This window comes from Sceloporus occidentalis, unplaced genomic scaffold (assembly GCF_023333645.1).
Source record: "Sceloporus occidentalis isolate IW3139 unplaced genomic scaffold, rSceOcc1.0.p SCAF_3, whole genome shotgun sequence".
Taxonomy (NCBI): domain Eukaryota; kingdom Metazoa; phylum Chordata; class Lepidosauria; order Squamata; family Phrynosomatidae; genus Sceloporus; species Sceloporus occidentalis.
The window spans coordinates 44,294,996-44,313,685 of NW_028316983.1; the positions used below are offsets into that span (position 1 = coordinate 44,294,996).

An 18,690-nucleotide genomic window follows, 5' to 3' on the forward strand; every position below is an offset into this window, starting at 1 on the left:
TTATGAGAATTTTCTTATTTATTAAAGAGCAGAAATAATTTTGCATAAATTTTTTTTACAAAAAAGTAATTTTTTAGACTTTTCACTGAAGAAAATGGAGAAATAAACTCTTTAAATGTTTATTTTAAAAAATAAACTGACAGATACCACACTGTACTGCATGCTGACAATCAACACCCCCCACACCTGCCATCACAGGGTATTGGGGATAGAACTTTAATGACAAAGGTGCAAGTCATCAAGCACAGTGGCTGAGCGATTTGCATTCAGCAGACCCACACCACTCAATTGAAATGAACAAGACTGCTCAACCATGGTGGATTGCTTCCAAAATGGCACTTCTAGAGGCCTAGTTTCAAGGGAGTAATGTGAAAGTGTCATTTTGGACTTAATAATCTATTTTAGTTATCAGCAATAGGTGAATAATGAGATCTAGAATCACGTCCAAGACATTCCAGCCACTCAAGCTAGTGGGATATCTGTGTGTCATACAAGCTCAACTCGTTAGTAATTATTTTTGAGTGGGTTCTAAATGAATATTTTACTAAGAGATGATTTATTAAAATTAGAAAGCGAATTGTCTTATAGCTTGTAATTACATGTTAAAAGTTCCGCTTGTGGGGAATCCGTATACCCATGAGTTTGTCCTGTAGTCAAGGTAATTACAAAGACAAAGCTTTACTCTCTGCATGCTTTCCTGGGCACACCACCAGCAGAGCAAACAATGCACGTTTGACTGGAGAGTGCTTAGGACTCCTGTTTCACTGGAGGTTAGCTAAGGAGTATCATCCGTAACAAAGAGAAGAAGTTATATAACATTATTATAAATGAGATTTCTTCCTGTATGCTCCAGTTTCCATGGTCTCCCCAGTATGTTTGTATTCTCTCCAGTAGAAAACAGTTGTTTCTTATTGTGACAATCACCAAATTAACTAGTGATGATTAGAGTATGTGGAATAAGTCTTGATTCTGAAAACATGGATGTGAAGGTGGGAAGCAATCTGATTGCACACGCTGACACAGTATCGGAGCAAATCAAAAAGAGAAAAGATCTGAAAAAAAGAATACAGCTATGTGTGAGATCCAGACATAAAGCTTTAAACGTTTCCTTTGACTTTGGACTATGCAACTGTACCTCTCTAGATATTTTTGAAATGCAATTCCCATTAACTCTAGGCTAGGCAGTATAGTGGCTTAACAACACAGAGGGCCACAGCCACATATTTTACCTTTAAATCATTAGGATGCTAACGTATGAAAACCAGCTATGTTTCTCGCTCCCTCTTCCCTCTACACTTATGATGAATGTTACAAAATGCAGCCTGTACACATACACCTGAGAATGTAGACTATTTTTCATGCCCAGAGAAACAAGGAAATACTTACCATGGCAATCCAAAGTACAATATATTCATCAATAAAGCTATTAAAATATTGGTCAAGGAACAAAAGTGCTGGGCCTATGAATGCTGTGTCATGAAGATGCATCTCACTTTTAGTCATATGCGCCACCTGTAAGGAAAAATCACTAAGGTGACTATTCTAACACTTCTAATGAACAGTTAATAACAGCCAATAGTTTATGGAGTAAACAACTCAATTGTGATCAACATTTATCTTCACTGATTCGGCTGCTGCCAGGGTGACAAGATGTCCTCCTTTTCTTCAGATATGCCCTACATTTCAACCTTCTGTTTAACATCAGTTTCAGAAAGGAAAGAACCGGAGAAGGTTTTAACATTGAATTCAGAAAGAAAGGAGCTAGAGAAGATTTTTAACACCGAGTTCAGAGAGGAAGGAACTGAAGAAGGTTTTAACATCAGATTCAGAATAGAAGGAACTTTAGGGCAGTGGTGTTACATGGCTGGAAGAGGTCCAGAGAGGGAAGAGGTGAGAGAAGGTTTTAACACTAAATAATATTAATAAGGCATTTTAAGGAAGAAAGGTTCTGCAGAAAAAATATGGTTGGTTATAAATCCACGGATGCTGAAGTTTTGTTATCCCATGGTGCATGCATACGGTCGCACTGCCATTAGGGACAATGGGACTTCACTCTGCCAGGGCTCAGAGGATGAGGAGGAGCCACAGCCACAAGACCTTGCCCTTGCTTCTGCCACAGCTGCCAGCCAGGTGATGCCAGAAGGAGCCACCAGCCACCTCGCCCACAGCCCTTCCTCCTTCCAAAACAACACTTGGACCACATGAAATAAAGAGGGCAGGGGCACCTCAGGACAGCACCCTGCCACCCCCCACCAACCTGTCCTCTATGGAATATTTGGAGGGGAGGGAAAATGGACAGTATTGTTGAAAAAGGAACCTTTTATACCAGATTATAAAATATAAGACAAATAAAAATACAAAATTACTTACCACCAGTTTGTTAGTTATCTTGGCAGAAACAAAACCAAATGTCAGTATGTAGAGGCAAGGATGTTTTTCAAAGAGTTCTACAGTAGATTTCTTGTAGATCATGGCAGCTAATGTGATGACTGATCCAATGTGAAGAAATGGTGAAAGGACACTTGTTCCCTAGAGAGAAAACAAGTTTGTTTTCATTTATCAAGAAGGGCATGTAACAGAAGTACAAATGTCAAAATGGTATATCTAGAACATGTGGTGGAGAAACAAGGTGCTTTAACAGTACCTTATTAAACTCAGTCAGCTGGTAATGGGGAAATGTACAGAGAAGGATGTCACCTGACCGTGTGGCTGGATTCTAAAAGCAGGCATTGTGAACTGTAGGTGCACAGCCTACACAAAATTACAGCCACAAAACAGAAAAAAAGATTTCTGCTGCCTAGAACTGAATGAAACTAAAATGGCAGGTATGAACAGATGGGGTGGGGGATTACTCAAAGGAAAAAGGAAGAGGCAAACACAGAGCAAAAGAAGCACTTACTGCTATAGTTGATCCATTTTTGCCAACACCACCTGTGAAGATCACACCAAAGTAGTTTGTACATGAGAATATGGTGCCTGCTACAGTACAAAGAGCTGGAAGAATTTTCACTTGGATGTTTAGCACTGGAATCTTAATAGGAGAGGGAAAATATAAAAAGTTAAGCAGAAATAAAAATATTTCTAGATTGCAAATAAACTCAAATATTCCACTTTTCTAAAATATGTATCATATGATGAAGAGGATTAAAGACACATATTGCCTTCGCCCTTCTGAAAGTTAAATCATGTATCTGTAGTGATAAAGATGAAAAACTCTATGGAGAAAAAGGGTCCCAGGGGCAATCATAAACTAGGATTCATCAGATTAATGCCAATTCTGACACAATGAAAACTAGATTGGATATGTCTAGGGATGAGAACTGGCAAAAAGAAAAAGAAAAAAAATAGCAAGAATAAAAAGTGCAAGGAAAGGGCAACACTTGGATATACCCCCAAACTCCATACTGACTGATTTTAATTGATTTTAGTATTTTTATATTTTGTGAACTTTTAATTTTTTAAAAATCTGTTGTAAACCATTTTACGTCCTGAATTGGGGGAAAGGGGGGGGAGGATTATAAAACACCTATAACAGCCTGGAAATGAAGAAAAACAAACAAAAGAAAACTGAGAACACAGTACTCTGTACTGGATCCAGGCCAGGGGAGAGCAACTTGGGTCCTTCAAAGCTTGTAATTCCCATCAATTTAATACACACACACTATCAAAATAGTGAATGGCAAGATCTTCCCTACATATTTAGAGAGCCACAACTTGTACCTGTCTGGTTTATACAATGCTCAGACTGGGCTGCCAATAAGCTAAACCCCAGGATAATATTTCTTGTTCTTTATCCCAAGTGCAGTAACTCATAGTGAATGAGATGTATTTCCTCAGAAACATAATAATGCCTTAATCACAGATAACAGCTTTTCCAAGCCTCTTATGCAGGGGTAGGCAACCTGCGGCCCGCGGGCCGGATGCGGCCCGGCAAGGCCTTGGGACCAGCCCCAGCCTGGTCCTGCCACCGATTGCCACTGGAGCCTTTGTCCTCTCGCGTGAGGGCGTGGGGACTTTGGCCTATCAGGAGGAGGCAGGCAAGGGGGGCAAGTGGCAGGCAAGGGGGGCAAGCGGCGGGCAAGGGGGGCAATTGTCTGTAGAAGCCTCCGAAACATGCATTTATATTAACATTAAAAAAAAAATCAGCAAATTTTTAGCGTGTCCTCCATTTTTTAAAAAGTGTCCTCCATTTGAAATTTTTGTCCCAGTTTATTTATTTATTTATTTATTTATTTTTAAAAATTATTTAATTATTTATTTTTTGGCTTCGGCCCCCCAGTTGTCTGAGGGACAGCACCCCGGCCCCCGGCTCAAAAAGGCTGCCTACCCCTGCTCTTATGCTTCTGATCCAGTGGATATTGGCCACTATGTCATGTGACAGCTAACTATATAGGGAAAATAGGATAATGTAGCAACATACTTCATTTGTTTCGGAACAGCTAGTGTTGAATCTATCTATTCAACTTTATATAATTCATAATTTTAAAATCCTTACCAGTTCCAAATTATGGGAGGTAGACACACTGTACTTATTTCATGCTATTATTCTAAAATTGTTCTCTTCAAAATGAAAATTGTTACTCAAGGGGAAAAGGTGATATGAAATTGTAAACTCAAGGCTGTTGAAAAACATTGTTTGGTTTTATTATTTCTTGTTTTTTGACATGGATAGAATTACAAATATCACCATGCTCAATATATCTTATTTGAAGGTAGGTATGTGTAGAATAACAACTTTATTTTTTAAATGTAATTTTTGACATCGCATTTTTCAAACTTAGCTGCAAACCAAAGGTCTACGAACAAGTGTGTGTGTGTGTGTGCATGCGGGGTGGGGCGGGGGACAGCAAAACCAAATAACTTTTTAAGTTGCACAGAAGTGTGAATATGAAATGTTGGATAAAAGCCGCTAACATGTTTTAGAAATATTAACATGAAGGGACAATACTGCTGGCTCTATTTACAGTGCATAAAACCTAAATCTAGCCTGTTTGATAGTAAAATTCCTAACATGGGGAGATGTCATGAAATCTCTCCAACTCTGCCTCCACGTACTTAACTACTTAGCAAGCAGGAGACCTAGTTCTGATGTGTGTCATCTCCATTTGAAAAAAACATACTGTTAATAAATTTTGGAAACAGTGAGCCCTCAACTAGACCTAAAGCCCTTGTGAATAGATCAGAATCAACAATGTCCTGTCTCGGTTTCAGATTTAATCATATTTAGAGTACACTTACTCAAATAGGTTGAATTAAGTTAGTCAAGCCCAACATGTCTATTGATTTCAATGGAACTACTTTCAGTATGATTAAGGGCACTAATCCTAGCTGGCAAAGACACGAGGCCAGCTGGAGCTGTTGCTGATCCAAACTCCTCACAGCCGAGATTATTAGAAATTATTCTAATAATTTCTAATAATTATTCTAATCTCACCTGGGTCTATTTTTGTGGCTATGGCTGATTTTGGAGTAAGTTTGAGTGTAGCATAAGTCAGCTCTTCCCTACTCCATACCTTCATCGCCCTCCTTTTGGCTCTTCTGCCAACATCAGAGTAGATCTGCAGCCAGACTGCTCTGTAAGCAGACCTTTGAGATTTGTCAGTGGAAGAGGGCTTTGCCAGCTGTTTTACAGTTTGTCTGATACAGTATTTTCCAGTTAGGATTACACTGCCTATGTGGAACCAACCCATTGAAATCTCAGTAAAGGAAAGTTAGGTCATCACAGGTTTGGCTGCAACCTCTTACACCCATCTTCCTGTGCATAACCCTAGTGGCACATACTTTTGAATAAAGATAGTATTCTGTTGTTAATACATTATTTTTTCTGTAATTATTTTCTTCATTTTAATATGAATTCTACATGTTTGCCCTCAAAGTAGTGAGCAAACACAAGGTTCTCCTATTCACACACCACTCATGTAAAGTCCTGTTTTTATTACTATAAGTTTTTTCACTTTACATATCACAACTGTGCCATTTCAGCATGTGTCCAATAACCCACTGATCTCTTTTAAATAGAATGAGAAACAACATGGCTAACGTTGCCCTATTTTGTTGCAAACATTCATTCATTTCTTCTTTGAAGGCTAACAAAGACATGGGAGGTTAACAAATGCTTGGGAGGCAACAGCTAACCTTCTTTCCATTGTGTATGTACAGAATATTGAACTATTGCAACTGTAAAGAAGCCTTTGAAATTAATAAGCAAATGTCTACGTGGGTATAGAAAAACTTTGGAAAGAAAAGTGGAATGTTTGAATACACATACTGCTGTGTATTTTCTCTTTACACAGTGATCCATGATTATTTTTCCAGCATAAAAAATAACTGAAAGAGTCAACGTATGTTGAAACAAATTAAAGGCACACTAACCTAAATCCTATTGTTAGTGCTATATAAAGTAGAGTTACTGAATCTATTGGATTTACCTAAGTGTTGACACATTATTTAATGTCAATGGGTCTACTCTAGTTGGGACTAACAAACAGGATTTCAACCACCATGTGAAAACACAGCACATACTCACTTTTTCAGAGTAGAGTTCAAAATCATATACATCATATTCAAAAGAAAACTAAGATTTACTTTTAAATCTACAAAAGAATCGTTCCCTTATGCAATATCAGTTTTAAGCATATGCTTGATTGAGAAAGAACATTTTTCAAGCTTTACCTAATATTTAAATTGCAGCAGAAATGATTGTTGCAGTGAATTGGTTTTTGCTTTTAACAGTAATTTACAAAACAAGACACACAGCTGATGTGTTATGGAAAATGTTATGTTTTAGTAGACATACATAACATGCTTAAGCAACTATGGCAGACAAATAATTGTTCAAAAATACTATTGATTTAATGCTATCAATATGTTCACCAGTTTCAATACTCGGACTGCTCAAAATGGTCAAGACCTTCAAAATAAGTACAATGGTACTTGTTTTCTGAAGTAACAGCTAAATTTTAATTGTGATTACTTCAATCATCTTTTTTCTTTCTTTTCTTTTTTTTAGAAAAAGGCATAAAGGAAAAATCAAATAACAATTTGGTTTAGTGAACTGTTCAGCAAGATATGCTTTCTTCAACTGGTAGACAAAATTAATTCTTATGAAATGGACAAAAAAAGACTCCTCTTTTAAATTACAGTATTTTATGAAAAAGTCAAAATATAATTGAATGCAATAGAGATATACTCTCCACTTGAAAATAGTTAAATGTTTTCAACAACAAGAGATATATGTAACAAAACATAGATTAAAAAAATAAATCACATAATATGGGATATACAAGATTAATGGAATTACCATAGTTTGCCAAAAAGTTGGTCCTCCGATCACTGCCAGCAAATGCATGATTATTATGAAGACTTGCACTTCAGTCACATCAATTCTGATTAGGTACAAAAAGCAAAATTACTTGAATCAGTTTTTAATCAGTTTGCAAGCATGGCAGCTCTCCTTTATCATGCACAAGATAAAACAAATTAGATAATGGAAGGGAAAATACCATGTTTTCCAGTGCACCCACACTGTACTGTAGCTTATTAACTACACAGCACAGAAAATGGAGCTAAAGTTAGGGGGCCATGACTTTAGACAGCCAAAGAGCAGATAGAGGACAAGTGCAAACAAAGCCACAGATGTTTTACATTTCTGCAGCAGTCAATCACCTGGCTGTAAAGGCAAGCTGTTTCTTTTTCAAATATACCAATAACTACTTCAGTCCACCAGATGACTGCCTAAAAGAAAATCTTTCAAAAAATTTCTGGATGCACTTGTATTTCCTTCCTTCTCACAGTATGGCTTTATAGCAATGTGGTTAAAAGGACCAGTTGGAACTTGTTTATCTCTTTCAACTAACCAATAGTTGGAGAACTGTAAATATTAAACCTTGCCCACCAAAAAAAGAATTTGGAATACTCCTTTCAATAAAGTGTTAGCCCTCATCACAATCTTGTTCCCTTCATTATGTGGTGCAATTCATACATGCTGACATAATGTTAACAACCTCTTTTATTAAACTTAACATACAGTATTAGAATCAGATTGCAGGGTGTCCTCACAGATATGAATTTCCTCATTCATGATTTACCTTAAACATACTGAAAACACTAACCAGTTTCCAGGCTGAACAGAATTTGAAATTAAAGGCTGAAATGAATTTGAAAACTTTGGGTAAGAGGGGCTTCCAATTAAAAACAGTGTAGATGTAGCATTGAATTATTGTTAAGGCAAAGAAGGGAAATTTGCACAATAGAAGGGAAGAGGGAGAGGGCATCAGCCTGCCAGCAGCTCTCAGTTTCTTAAGCAAGGTTTAGAGACTGGCAGTGTTGTACCAGCACTAAACTATAAGCACCATCATTTTCTGCTAAGACTAGTCTTCATCTACTTTTGAAAGGCTATGTCTAATTTACAGGCTATTTTACACAGTGTTTGTAATGAGCAACAATATACTATGTACATGTATCAAACATGTGTTCACTACCACATGTATCATGCAGTTTCATGCTAAAAGAAGCTATGGAGCAAACAGCTCCTGGTGAAGCAGGTGGGCATGCTGTAAAGTAGGGAAATTTATTCCAGGATACCCTTCCACTCTTTGCCAAAATTATCCCAAAATTATCAGTGACATCAAAGCTGGAAATGCCATCCATCTGGCATTTAGTAGAGGGAGAGTTGTCCATGTTTAAAATATTTCATTTCAAGAATTCTGCTTCACCTTTTGTTTATGGGGAGGGATGTTGCTGAGTTTCAAAAAACTGGCAAAAAATTATTAAGTAAATGAATTTTAACATAATCCACAGAATACTGCAAGAAATTCTGTAGGTAGTAGCTATCAAACCCAGATTGCCCTGTCTGTTTAAATGCTCTTTAAACACTAAAACAATGCTAGAAAACAGTTTTGAGGAAGTAATGTACTGTAGTGTTCCTTTCTTATTTAAGCAAGTTTTCCCCCTTCTTTTATTTTTTAATGGAATACATTGATGGATTTGTTCTTGAATTGTTGAAATCAATGTCATTTTTATCGGCATGCACAGCTGTGCACAGCAGGGAGAGGTGAGCATTTTCTGAGGGCCTCTTGTGAGGGCTTCTCTGGAAGCCTGTGGGAAGACAATCCCAAAGAAACATGGTGTGTAATACACAATGCATCATTAAAAAAATCTGATTGTTTTCCTTGAGACAGGGAGAAAGTTAAATGTTGATTACAGATTACTAATGTACCTTGCCACAAGACTCTAATAAAGTTCCTTGTACCAGCCAGTACAGTAAACATTGCATTCAAATGCCAATCCATCATTGCGTTCCCCTGATAATTGCTATGCATCCTGCCTTAAGCTTAAAAGGAAACGTAGCCAATAGTTTTAATTCAGACTGCAATTTAGACATTGTCATACTGGGAGCTTTTTGGTATAATTTTGCTGTTTTAAAAAAATTATGGATTTCTGTTTTTATACCTTTTCCAATAAAGTTCAGGATAAAAACCAAAATTAAAAAAAACTGGCAAAAAAATAAAATTTAGAAAAATTCCATTTGTGTTCATATTCCATATATAATTTATAGTGACAGAAAGAAAATAATTAATTGCTTCTACAGGCTTCCCCTTTCATAGGCATTACTATAGTTACTAGTCCATACCAGTATTTTCATTTTCACAACAGAAGCAAGAAAATTCATGAAGCAGACTTTAGTCCTAGAAATAAAACACTACAACCCTTATGTTGTTTATCCCTACATAACTTTCTACATAAAGAGTGAAGGCATTGAAACAAACTGAGAACATTTGCTTCAGTCTAAAAGTCCATTTTTACTCCTAACACGAGTTACATATTTTCAAGAACTATGGCAGAAATCAATTTCTTAAATCTGTGTTTGTCACTAATAAATTTAATTTGTTACCCAATCACTGGTTTAAAAAAAAGATGTAGTTCATGCTGCTGCCACAACAGTCTGGGAGTTACCCACCAATTTAATGTGTAAATTACTGGTTCAGAAAGTTTAAATAGCAATGCCCATGATGGAAGAAATATATACATATGTGCTGTAACTTTTAAGGAGAATAAGCTATTATGTGCAAAAACCAATAACTTGTAGCATGCCACTCAGTGCAATGGCACTTCTGTTGGGTAACTAGACTGAGTAACTTCCTGCCATGAAAAAGAGACCACATTTCTCCAATTTATGAGTTGCATCAAGTGAAGAAAGGCAATGAAAACTTTGTCCAATTTCTGAACAAAAATTTCACTACACAAAGTGCCTTTACATCATGAAATGGACATCTTTTTAAGGTGATGGGCAATTCCGCTTAAAGGCTACAACACATATATATTTATATATAGACGAACACTAAGAACAGAGAAAAACAGGATTAAGCAATCTTGCATAAATCACACTGTTAGAGAGAAAAATTAAGGCTTCAAAAATATTTGGAAAGATTATAGTAGGAAAAAAATATCAGAGGGTGCAAACAGGTTAAATTTGTATGATCATGTAAGTCATTAACATATGAAGTCTTTCAAAAATTTCAAAAACCTACCTTCTAGTAAATCAAGTACATGTCATCAGGAAAAACTCTATGATCATCCTTGCATTATCAGTTACATATGAAACAGGGAACTGGGTATACAAAATCATTAACTTATGTTACACACACACTCTCTCCCTTTATATTGTCTGTGACATATTATAATACATTTTACTATAGTTTGTTTCCAGGTTTCTATAAAATAGTAGTTTATGCCTGATGGGATTAAATACACTAATTAACATTTATTTTTATTAGTGTTTTCACAGAGGAAAAATATAATATTCAAGGGAAAATGTCAGGAAGCTTCCCAGACTTGGGCCTAGCTATGAAGCTGAGAGAGTCATAATATTAATCTTAAAGAAGTAGTGAGCACTGTAGTCCCCCAAATTAGTCTCCAGTTTGGATTAAAATCTGAGGCTCAGAGGAATTCCTAATTTGCATCCTCCCACCTACAAGCCCTCAATCCCAGAATGGCAGAAGGCCCTACCAGGAATCTCTTGCCCATGAAAAACTGTCAAATGTAGCCAGTTACAAGAGAGGTTTGAAAGTATTCTCTCCTTCCTGACTGATTTCAGCAGCTGTAACCATCAACTTAAGGGCCAGCAGAGCCCACAAAATACACTTTTATCCCAAGGATATATGGCAGTCATCCATTTTCAAGCAATTTTCACAAGTACTAACTGATTATTATTTTAAAATCTATTAGACTGAGTTGTCATTTTAAAAAAAATATGTATCTGCTTGAATGTCTATGGAAAATCTCTCCTAGGCACACAAATAATTAGTTGACAAACCAAGATCTGGGAGACTTCCAATAGATCCCTGACTGATCCCTGGAGGCAACCAAATTCAGACTGGCTCATGTATGAAGTCTTCATTTCCTAATTTTGTATTCTTCATTTTCAAATGGCTCAACATTTTCACAGTTCTAATACAGTTCCAATCCCTATGAAACTGTCAACATGTCACTATCTCAATTTGCCTAAGGACCTGATACAGTAACCTTTAATGGGCAAACTGTGGCACCGAGTGGACATCTCCATTTACTGTATTTTATCTCCACTACCTCAAATCAGTCATAAAAACATTTAGGAAAAATATGTCCTATCAAGTAGGCATTCTTTCATTTTGATGTCTATGGATTAGTTCCACACAGCTAGGAAAATAGCAAAAATCCTAGCCTTGCTGAGTGAAAAAAAATTTCAAATAATTCAATGTACCAAATTCCTGGTCTTCTCTTTCTTGACAAAGATAATATCAAATTTAAAAATCTCAACACACTGATTTTAATAATGTGTATCAGAAAGTGCATGATCTGTCTTCTGAAGTGGTTCCACATAGATGTTTATATATTTAGGGAGATATCCCTGCCTGACCACCTCTCCTTCATTCAAGCAATAATGTACTCAGAGAAATACTACAAAAAATTGGTTGCTACAAATACACAAACATCCAGTATGCAACATAGTAGTACATTTGGGGTCTGTCTTAACAAAAATTGATACAAATATTTTCTGCACTCTAATTATATTGGGAAATCTTTCTGTGTGAAACTGTTTTATGTTCAAACACAGTATTAGCAGAAAAAGAAACTGAAGGAAAGTAACCTTACATAAGATCTTGAGAGATTTGGAAAGCCTCAATTGATTTGTTTTAATAAAATTATGTTTAAATCAGAAACCTGAATTAGTATTTTACATGCTGGATATTTTTAGAATCTAGCATAAACGTGCCTTAAGGGGAAAAACATATCTATGCTGCATTCTATAAAACAATGAAAAATCCATGAGATTCAATTTCCTTTAACTGATATTTAGCTTGAGAAAAGTAGTACAGTAGAACTTTTGCTTATTAGGAAATTGCAATACTGTTACACATTTTCTTAGGAAAGAACCCTATAGGCTTTCCTAAGTTCTAGGGAAAGGAATTCTAAAGACTAGGAATATTTTTCTAATATCAATATATTCTAACATCAATATATCTCTATCTAGACATTCTTTTTTCTGGTGGAAAGGTTTCTAGCAAAATAGGAAGGAAATATTCCAAAGGTGGTTCCAACAAAATTAATCCAGACCTTATGAAAAGAGATGCTTCCAACACTCTGGGATTCTTCTCTTCAAAGAGGTGAAGTCAGTTCTGCATATTTTACAATAGCCAATAGGGAAGAAAACACCAGAGTTTCAAAACAAAGCTATGTATGTTTTTAGAACAGAGGGGTGAGGGGAGCTTCACAATCTGAGTTTTTATTTCCCTTTTAGGCATTGAGGACTGTGTTCATTGAAACAAATGTCTTGGAAAAATCATTAGGAAAACAATTGCCATTTTTTCAGTTACAGCGTGCATGACAAAGAGGTGCTGTCTCTACAGAATTCATGCCATTGTTCATCGGGTAACACTGATTTCTATCAGTTACCGTGTCATTCCAGAAACCAGGTCCCAGAGTTCCTGTGAGAAGATGAGTTATTATAATACAGAGTTCAGACTCTGTAACATCAAATCTAGGTATGAGGGAAAGAAACATTTAAAAAACACTTTAGTTAGCTTCAGCTTAATAGCACCATGCAAACAGATTTTCACTCAGAATTATGGACATGGACATCATAAAATCTCTTCTAAGATGTTACAGGTACAATTGTAATCACAGAAAGGAGTAAAAAGCAGGAATAATGGAGGGAATCTACATTCTACTGAAATAAGTTGCAGCTCTTATTGAGTTCAATGACTCTACACTATAATTAATACAATAAAAAGTATCCTAAAAGCAAAACATAAAAATGCATATATAGATTGCCAAATAAATCTCACGTAAATCCAAATTAAAGATTTGCACTTTAAATTCCAGCCTTGAAATAACTTCATGCAAATATCACGAATAATCTACAGCAATAGTTCTGATTTATGCCTCTAGAAACAGGCAGATCATAAAGGGTCTAAAGTTGTAACTATATTTAGATATGTCACATGACTAAAATGATCAATAATTCTGAATTATAATAAATTATGATTAACATATGAAAAATATTTCACAATTATTCCCAGGATAAAACTGCTATTATCAGAAAAAATATGCTTTACATGCAATTGTTTATCTCTAGCTTGCTTAACACATATCTCCAAAGAAACGGAACTGTAGAAAGAAAGCTGTATGCAAAAAACCTGTATCAATTTTTCAAGCACTCAACTCTCTTTGAAATACCTATTTGTGGAACAAGCAATCATAGCATAAGGAGGCTATCCATCTAAGGCTGGGTAAGAATAGTGTGACCCTCCAGATGTTTCTGGACCACAACTCTCAAATGTTTTCCACCATCAATTATGTGTGTTAGGGCTGCTGGGACTTGCAGTCCAATAATATCTAGGAAGAGCTACATGATTTCTACCACATTCATTATTATGCTTATGCCTTGTCAAATTTTCATATTCTTAAAAGAGAACATAGTGTATTAAAAAATACCATTTGTTTTAAGTTGACCTATAGATCTCTGGATATTTGCACTATATAGGTTCAATAAGACTCTAAAACACCTGCTGAAAAAAACAGTTTCTTTGCATCAAGAAAACTGTCTAGTTTCAGGTTTAGCCAATGTTTTGGACACAGTGACTTTGTACCTAGGATTGCCTGAAAAACCATGCATAGAAGCCAGTTAGTTTTGAAGGCTATAAGGATCAGAAAATAGGCCACTGTTTTGAACACAGCAGTCCTTTAATTTATAATCTAAAAAGCTTTGAAACAATTAAAAAGACTCCTCTTAATGTTTAGCTGTTTAAGATGAAACAAAACTTTGTATCTTTGAGATGGGTATGCATGATGATTTGCACAAACAAATTTGATCAGTCAGTTGTTGTGCAGCTGAGGAAGAATAAACCTCTTTCTTTTTTTAACCTACGCTCAATTCCTGATGACTTTATGATATTTAAGAGCAGAAGATAAACAATGTATGAGTTAAATGAATATGTTTTTAAAGTAATATTAATACATACAATACATAACTATTGCAGTTTTTCAATGAGAAAACTGGATTTAAGTATTTCAGACTGTATAAAGTTCAATTTTTGGCAAATGTAATTAATACATTTAGAAGAGCAATCATATGGATGTCTATTCAGAACTTAGTCTCACATATAAATTATAAGTGATTTTAATCTCAGGAACAGGTGTGGGGAATCTGATCCTCAAGACTGCAGTTTCCACAATCTCTGACCATTGGCAATGCTAGGAAAACTTCTAGAGGAGGGGTGTGCAACTATCAGAGGTCAGGGGCCCACAGTGGCTTCCCAGGAGATCTTGAGGCTAACTGCCTGTTACACTCCACACAAAAAACAAACAAGCATCCAAAGATTTTTTCCCCCAAACAAATTCCTGTAGAAGTTGTGAGGGCTTCTTTTGCCATGTTTTTGTTCCCCAAGCTGTTTTAGGCCCAGGAGAAGCCTGTTTTACAACAGAAAGAGACTTGGAGATGGAAGTCACTTTTTGTTTATAAAAACTCCTCTCCTGGCCCTAAAATGAAGTGGGAGAGACATGGCATAATGCCCCCATGCCCCCTAGAGGGCATCCATGTGCAAAAGCACATTTAAAACAATTTAAAATATTTTGAAAGCAGGATGTGCGCAATCTAAAATGGTCAGGGAGGAATCACTTGCATCCCCAGGCTACACTTTGCCCAGTCCAGAACTAGAAGGTTGGGTCCCAACTGTGATCTATAATATTTACTTTCACAACATGTTTTCTATACACTGTTGCTCAGAATATAAATAAATAGGAGATCGTTTTGTAATTTTACTACTTGGGCTTCTAAAAACCTTTGGGATCGATGCTAGGCCTAACACAGACTTGCCCTCAAAACTGCATGGACACTGTTTAAATCAGAACGTGTTGTTAAATAGTTAGCATTAGTCACCTTGGTTGTCATTCTTGGTTGTATGATATGCACTGGAGTGCACCATCTGGGTACAGATTTGGATTCAGCATGTCAAAATACATCATAAACATTCAAGCAAACATACAGAAATAATGACTAATAATGGAAGGAAGATGCTTAAATTATGGTATTTTCCCCCAGAAGAGAATAGGACAGACACCAATGAAAAGAAAGTCACTTTATTCTCTAATTAAGCACTGACCAATCTGTCAGCTACATATATTGTGCTTCTCATCCCATTAGCTATAAAAGCCAACATAGCGGAGGCACTCATCCTATGCCAAGATAAGGAACTCATAAATCAGCTAGAATGATAGTATTTTATTTCATATTTTTTGAAAACTAGTTTGTAAGTATCAACTGCTAACCCACATAAGGGGGCTCGTTTTAAGATCAAAAGGAAATAATTGCTCAGCACAGGATTTATCATCTGTTGTGCCAGCAAAATCCTGCTCTCCTCAGCATTTTGTATTGACATTACTTTCTCAACCATCTGTTAGCATAACTCTAATATTCTAGTAGCACTATGATTCTCTTTGTAATAACCTCCATCTAGCAATAATGTATACAATTTTGGATTTTTACCAGTAATATTTTATTCACAGGTTTCTTATTCCACATTGCTCTTGCTTAAAACTTGCTTAAGTCTACAGGATTGCATCAGAGCCACTATGGAATAATGCTTGTAAAATACAACCATTCCGTTTGTCTTATTAAAACTGAAAAAGCAATTTTATGATACTGATTAACTACTACAAATTTATAATGTTTTTAATATTTCTTGCTGTTTACAAATCATCTGATTGTATTAAAAATGATGAAATGAGAACACTGTGTCTAGTTGTATCATTACTGTCAGAATAAGAACTATAGGATTATTTCAACACACAGGTAACAAATATATAAAGACATACTTATTGAATTAAGGACTTAGCAATGAAAGATGAGACAACATTAGTTCTTTATATTAGCTTATTTACTTACATTCCAAAGCGTAATGTTCCAGAAACATAGGTCTGCCAGTGTGCACAGTAAAACATGAACGTCCCAGCAAAACAACAAAAGAACATCCAATCGGGATTTGTTCCCAGTTGCACAGCAATACACGTTCCCAAAACCACAAAGACTGAAAACAAAAATCAGTAAATCAACATAGATTACAAAACCCAATTCACATAGATGAATAAATGTATTCACTAATTCATCATTACAGATATTCAACATCGTGCAATATGTAATTGCTACTCTCTTGTGTTTACTACCCTCTGACCTTGATGTACAGTGGTAACACAGATTGTTATGATCCAAGATCAATGTAAGATTTATACATAATATATACCATGAAAAAGCTAAAAGACCCAAAGTAGTACAGGAACTAGAAAAGCTTCTCAGTTCCTTTAAAATTCAAATTGACATGTATTTTAAAGATCAATATTACATCTATATTGAGTCTGAACTGTGTGGTTTCAATCCTATGCACACCTACCTAAGTATAAGTTTCACTAAATTCAGAGGGACTTACTTTCAAATAGACATGTACAGGACTGTACCACTTGCAATGGAAGGCAACCTCCTCAGAACAAATCTTGCCAAGAAAATCCCGTGATAGGGTCGCTATACGTCGGAAATTACTTGAAGGCACACAAAAACAAGGTGAACCTATCATGGGAGTTTCTTGGGAGATTTAATCAGACATGGTTTACTACTGCGCTCCTCTGAGGCTAAGAGAGTATGAATTGCCAAAGGTTACTCAGTGGGTTTCCAGCTGAGCAGGGATTTGAACCCTGGTCTCCCACAGTCCCAGTTTAACACTAAATTACTACACCATGCTAGCTCTCACCACTAGTAACACTTCATAATCAATGATCCATGCTACCACGGCACTACCTCTTATCCAGCTCTAGTAGTCCAGTAACTGTACCAACATAATGGACAAAAGAAGAGGTATGGCTATAATATAGCACAGAAAGTTTCCTAGATAAGGTTAGAGTTTTATCACTTTACAAAAGTAAGCTGAGATGCAATGATATACAACCATCTGAAGATGAACCCACAATTTTAGAAAGTGAAGTGGAAGGTGCACTCAGAGACATGAGGAATCATATTGAAAACATACATGCATAATGGAGAGCACAAAAGAATTTCAGAAGAAAATCAGCCTGTGATTTATAGATTACCTTTGTGTGATTACCTTTATAGATTACCTTTGTGTGGATCATGAAAAAATATGGTCTGCCCCTAAACAAAGGGGTGCACCACAACATTTGATTGTCCTGACATGTAACCTGTACTTGGGAAAGATGCTATGTCAGGGCAGAAGACAGAGAAATTGAAAGGTTTCCAATTGACAACGGGTTCAGGCAAGCTGCATTTATTGCCCTATCTGTTGAACTTGTATGCTGAATGTATTATATGCAAAATACTCTGAGGAAGGAGATGTGAAAATTAGAGAAAGGATCATGAACAATTTAAGATATGCAGATGCCATCATAGTAAACATTTGGATTTATTACTGAAGAAAACCAGAAAAAGAAGTGCAAAGGTAGGTTTACAGTTGTAATAAAACAAAAAACAAAAAAATGGCCAGAGATGATTTACACAACTTTAAATAATGATGACAATGAGATTTCCTATCTATCTTGGCTCAGTCATTAATCAAAATGGAGACTACAATAAAAAAAACAGAAGCCTAGGACTAGGAAGGGCAGCTATGAAGAAACTAGACAAGATCCTGAAATAATATATACATATATATATATATATATATATATATATAAATAATCGAAGTCAGGATTGTTGATGTCATTATATTTCCCATTTCTATGTATGATTGTAAAAGCAGGACAGTGAAGAAAGTTGATAAAAAGAGAGTCAACTCATTTGAGATATGGTGCTGGGGCAGAGTTCTGCTGATACCCTGAACTGCCAAAAATGCAAATGAATGAGTTCTACAGCAAATCAGGCCTGAGCAATCCCTGGAAGCCAAGATGAGACTGCTGTACTTTGGACATATCATAAGAAGACACAACTCACTAGAAGAAACAATATGCTTGTCAAGGTGGAAGGCATTAGAAAAAGAGGAAGACCACACTGCAGATGGATAGATTCAAATCAAGGAAGTCACAGCCATGGGTCTGCAAAACCTAACGTGACTTAAAGGTCTCATTGATAGGGTTGCCATAAGTCTCTAGTGAAAAGATTTAATTGACAGAATTTTTTCACTAGAGACCATACTGAGATGGAAAACGAAA

The 18,690-nt window shown here is 36.0% G+C and overlaps 1 protein-coding gene across 3 annotated transcripts in view; it reads right to left on the reverse strand.

Moving 5' to 3' along the window:
• Positions 1-18,690, reverse strand: part of CEPT1 (choline/ethanolamine phosphotransferase 1) — a 31,089-nt gene continuing 12,399 nt past the window's right edge. For 2 of the 3 annotated variants that reach the window (XM_089514254.1, XM_089514255.1), the window contains exons 4-9: positions 16,424-16,565; positions 7,301-7,385; positions 2,900-3,031; positions 2,371-2,529; positions 1,387-1,512; positions 1-1,052 (exon numbers count right to left, since the gene is read on the reverse strand). In XM_089514254.1, the coding sequence (XP_089370380.1) occupies positions 933-1,052; positions 1,387-1,512; positions 2,371-2,529; positions 2,900-3,031; positions 7,301-7,385; positions 16,424-16,565 (764 nt within the window). In that variant the 3' untranslated portion in view covers positions 1-932. Of the gene's footprint in view, positions 1,053-1,386; positions 1,513-2,370; positions 2,530-2,899; positions 3,032-7,300; positions 7,386-12,933; positions 13,019-16,423; positions 16,566-18,690 lie in introns of all 3 variants that reach the window. The other variant, XM_089514256.1, reaches the window with a different exon arrangement.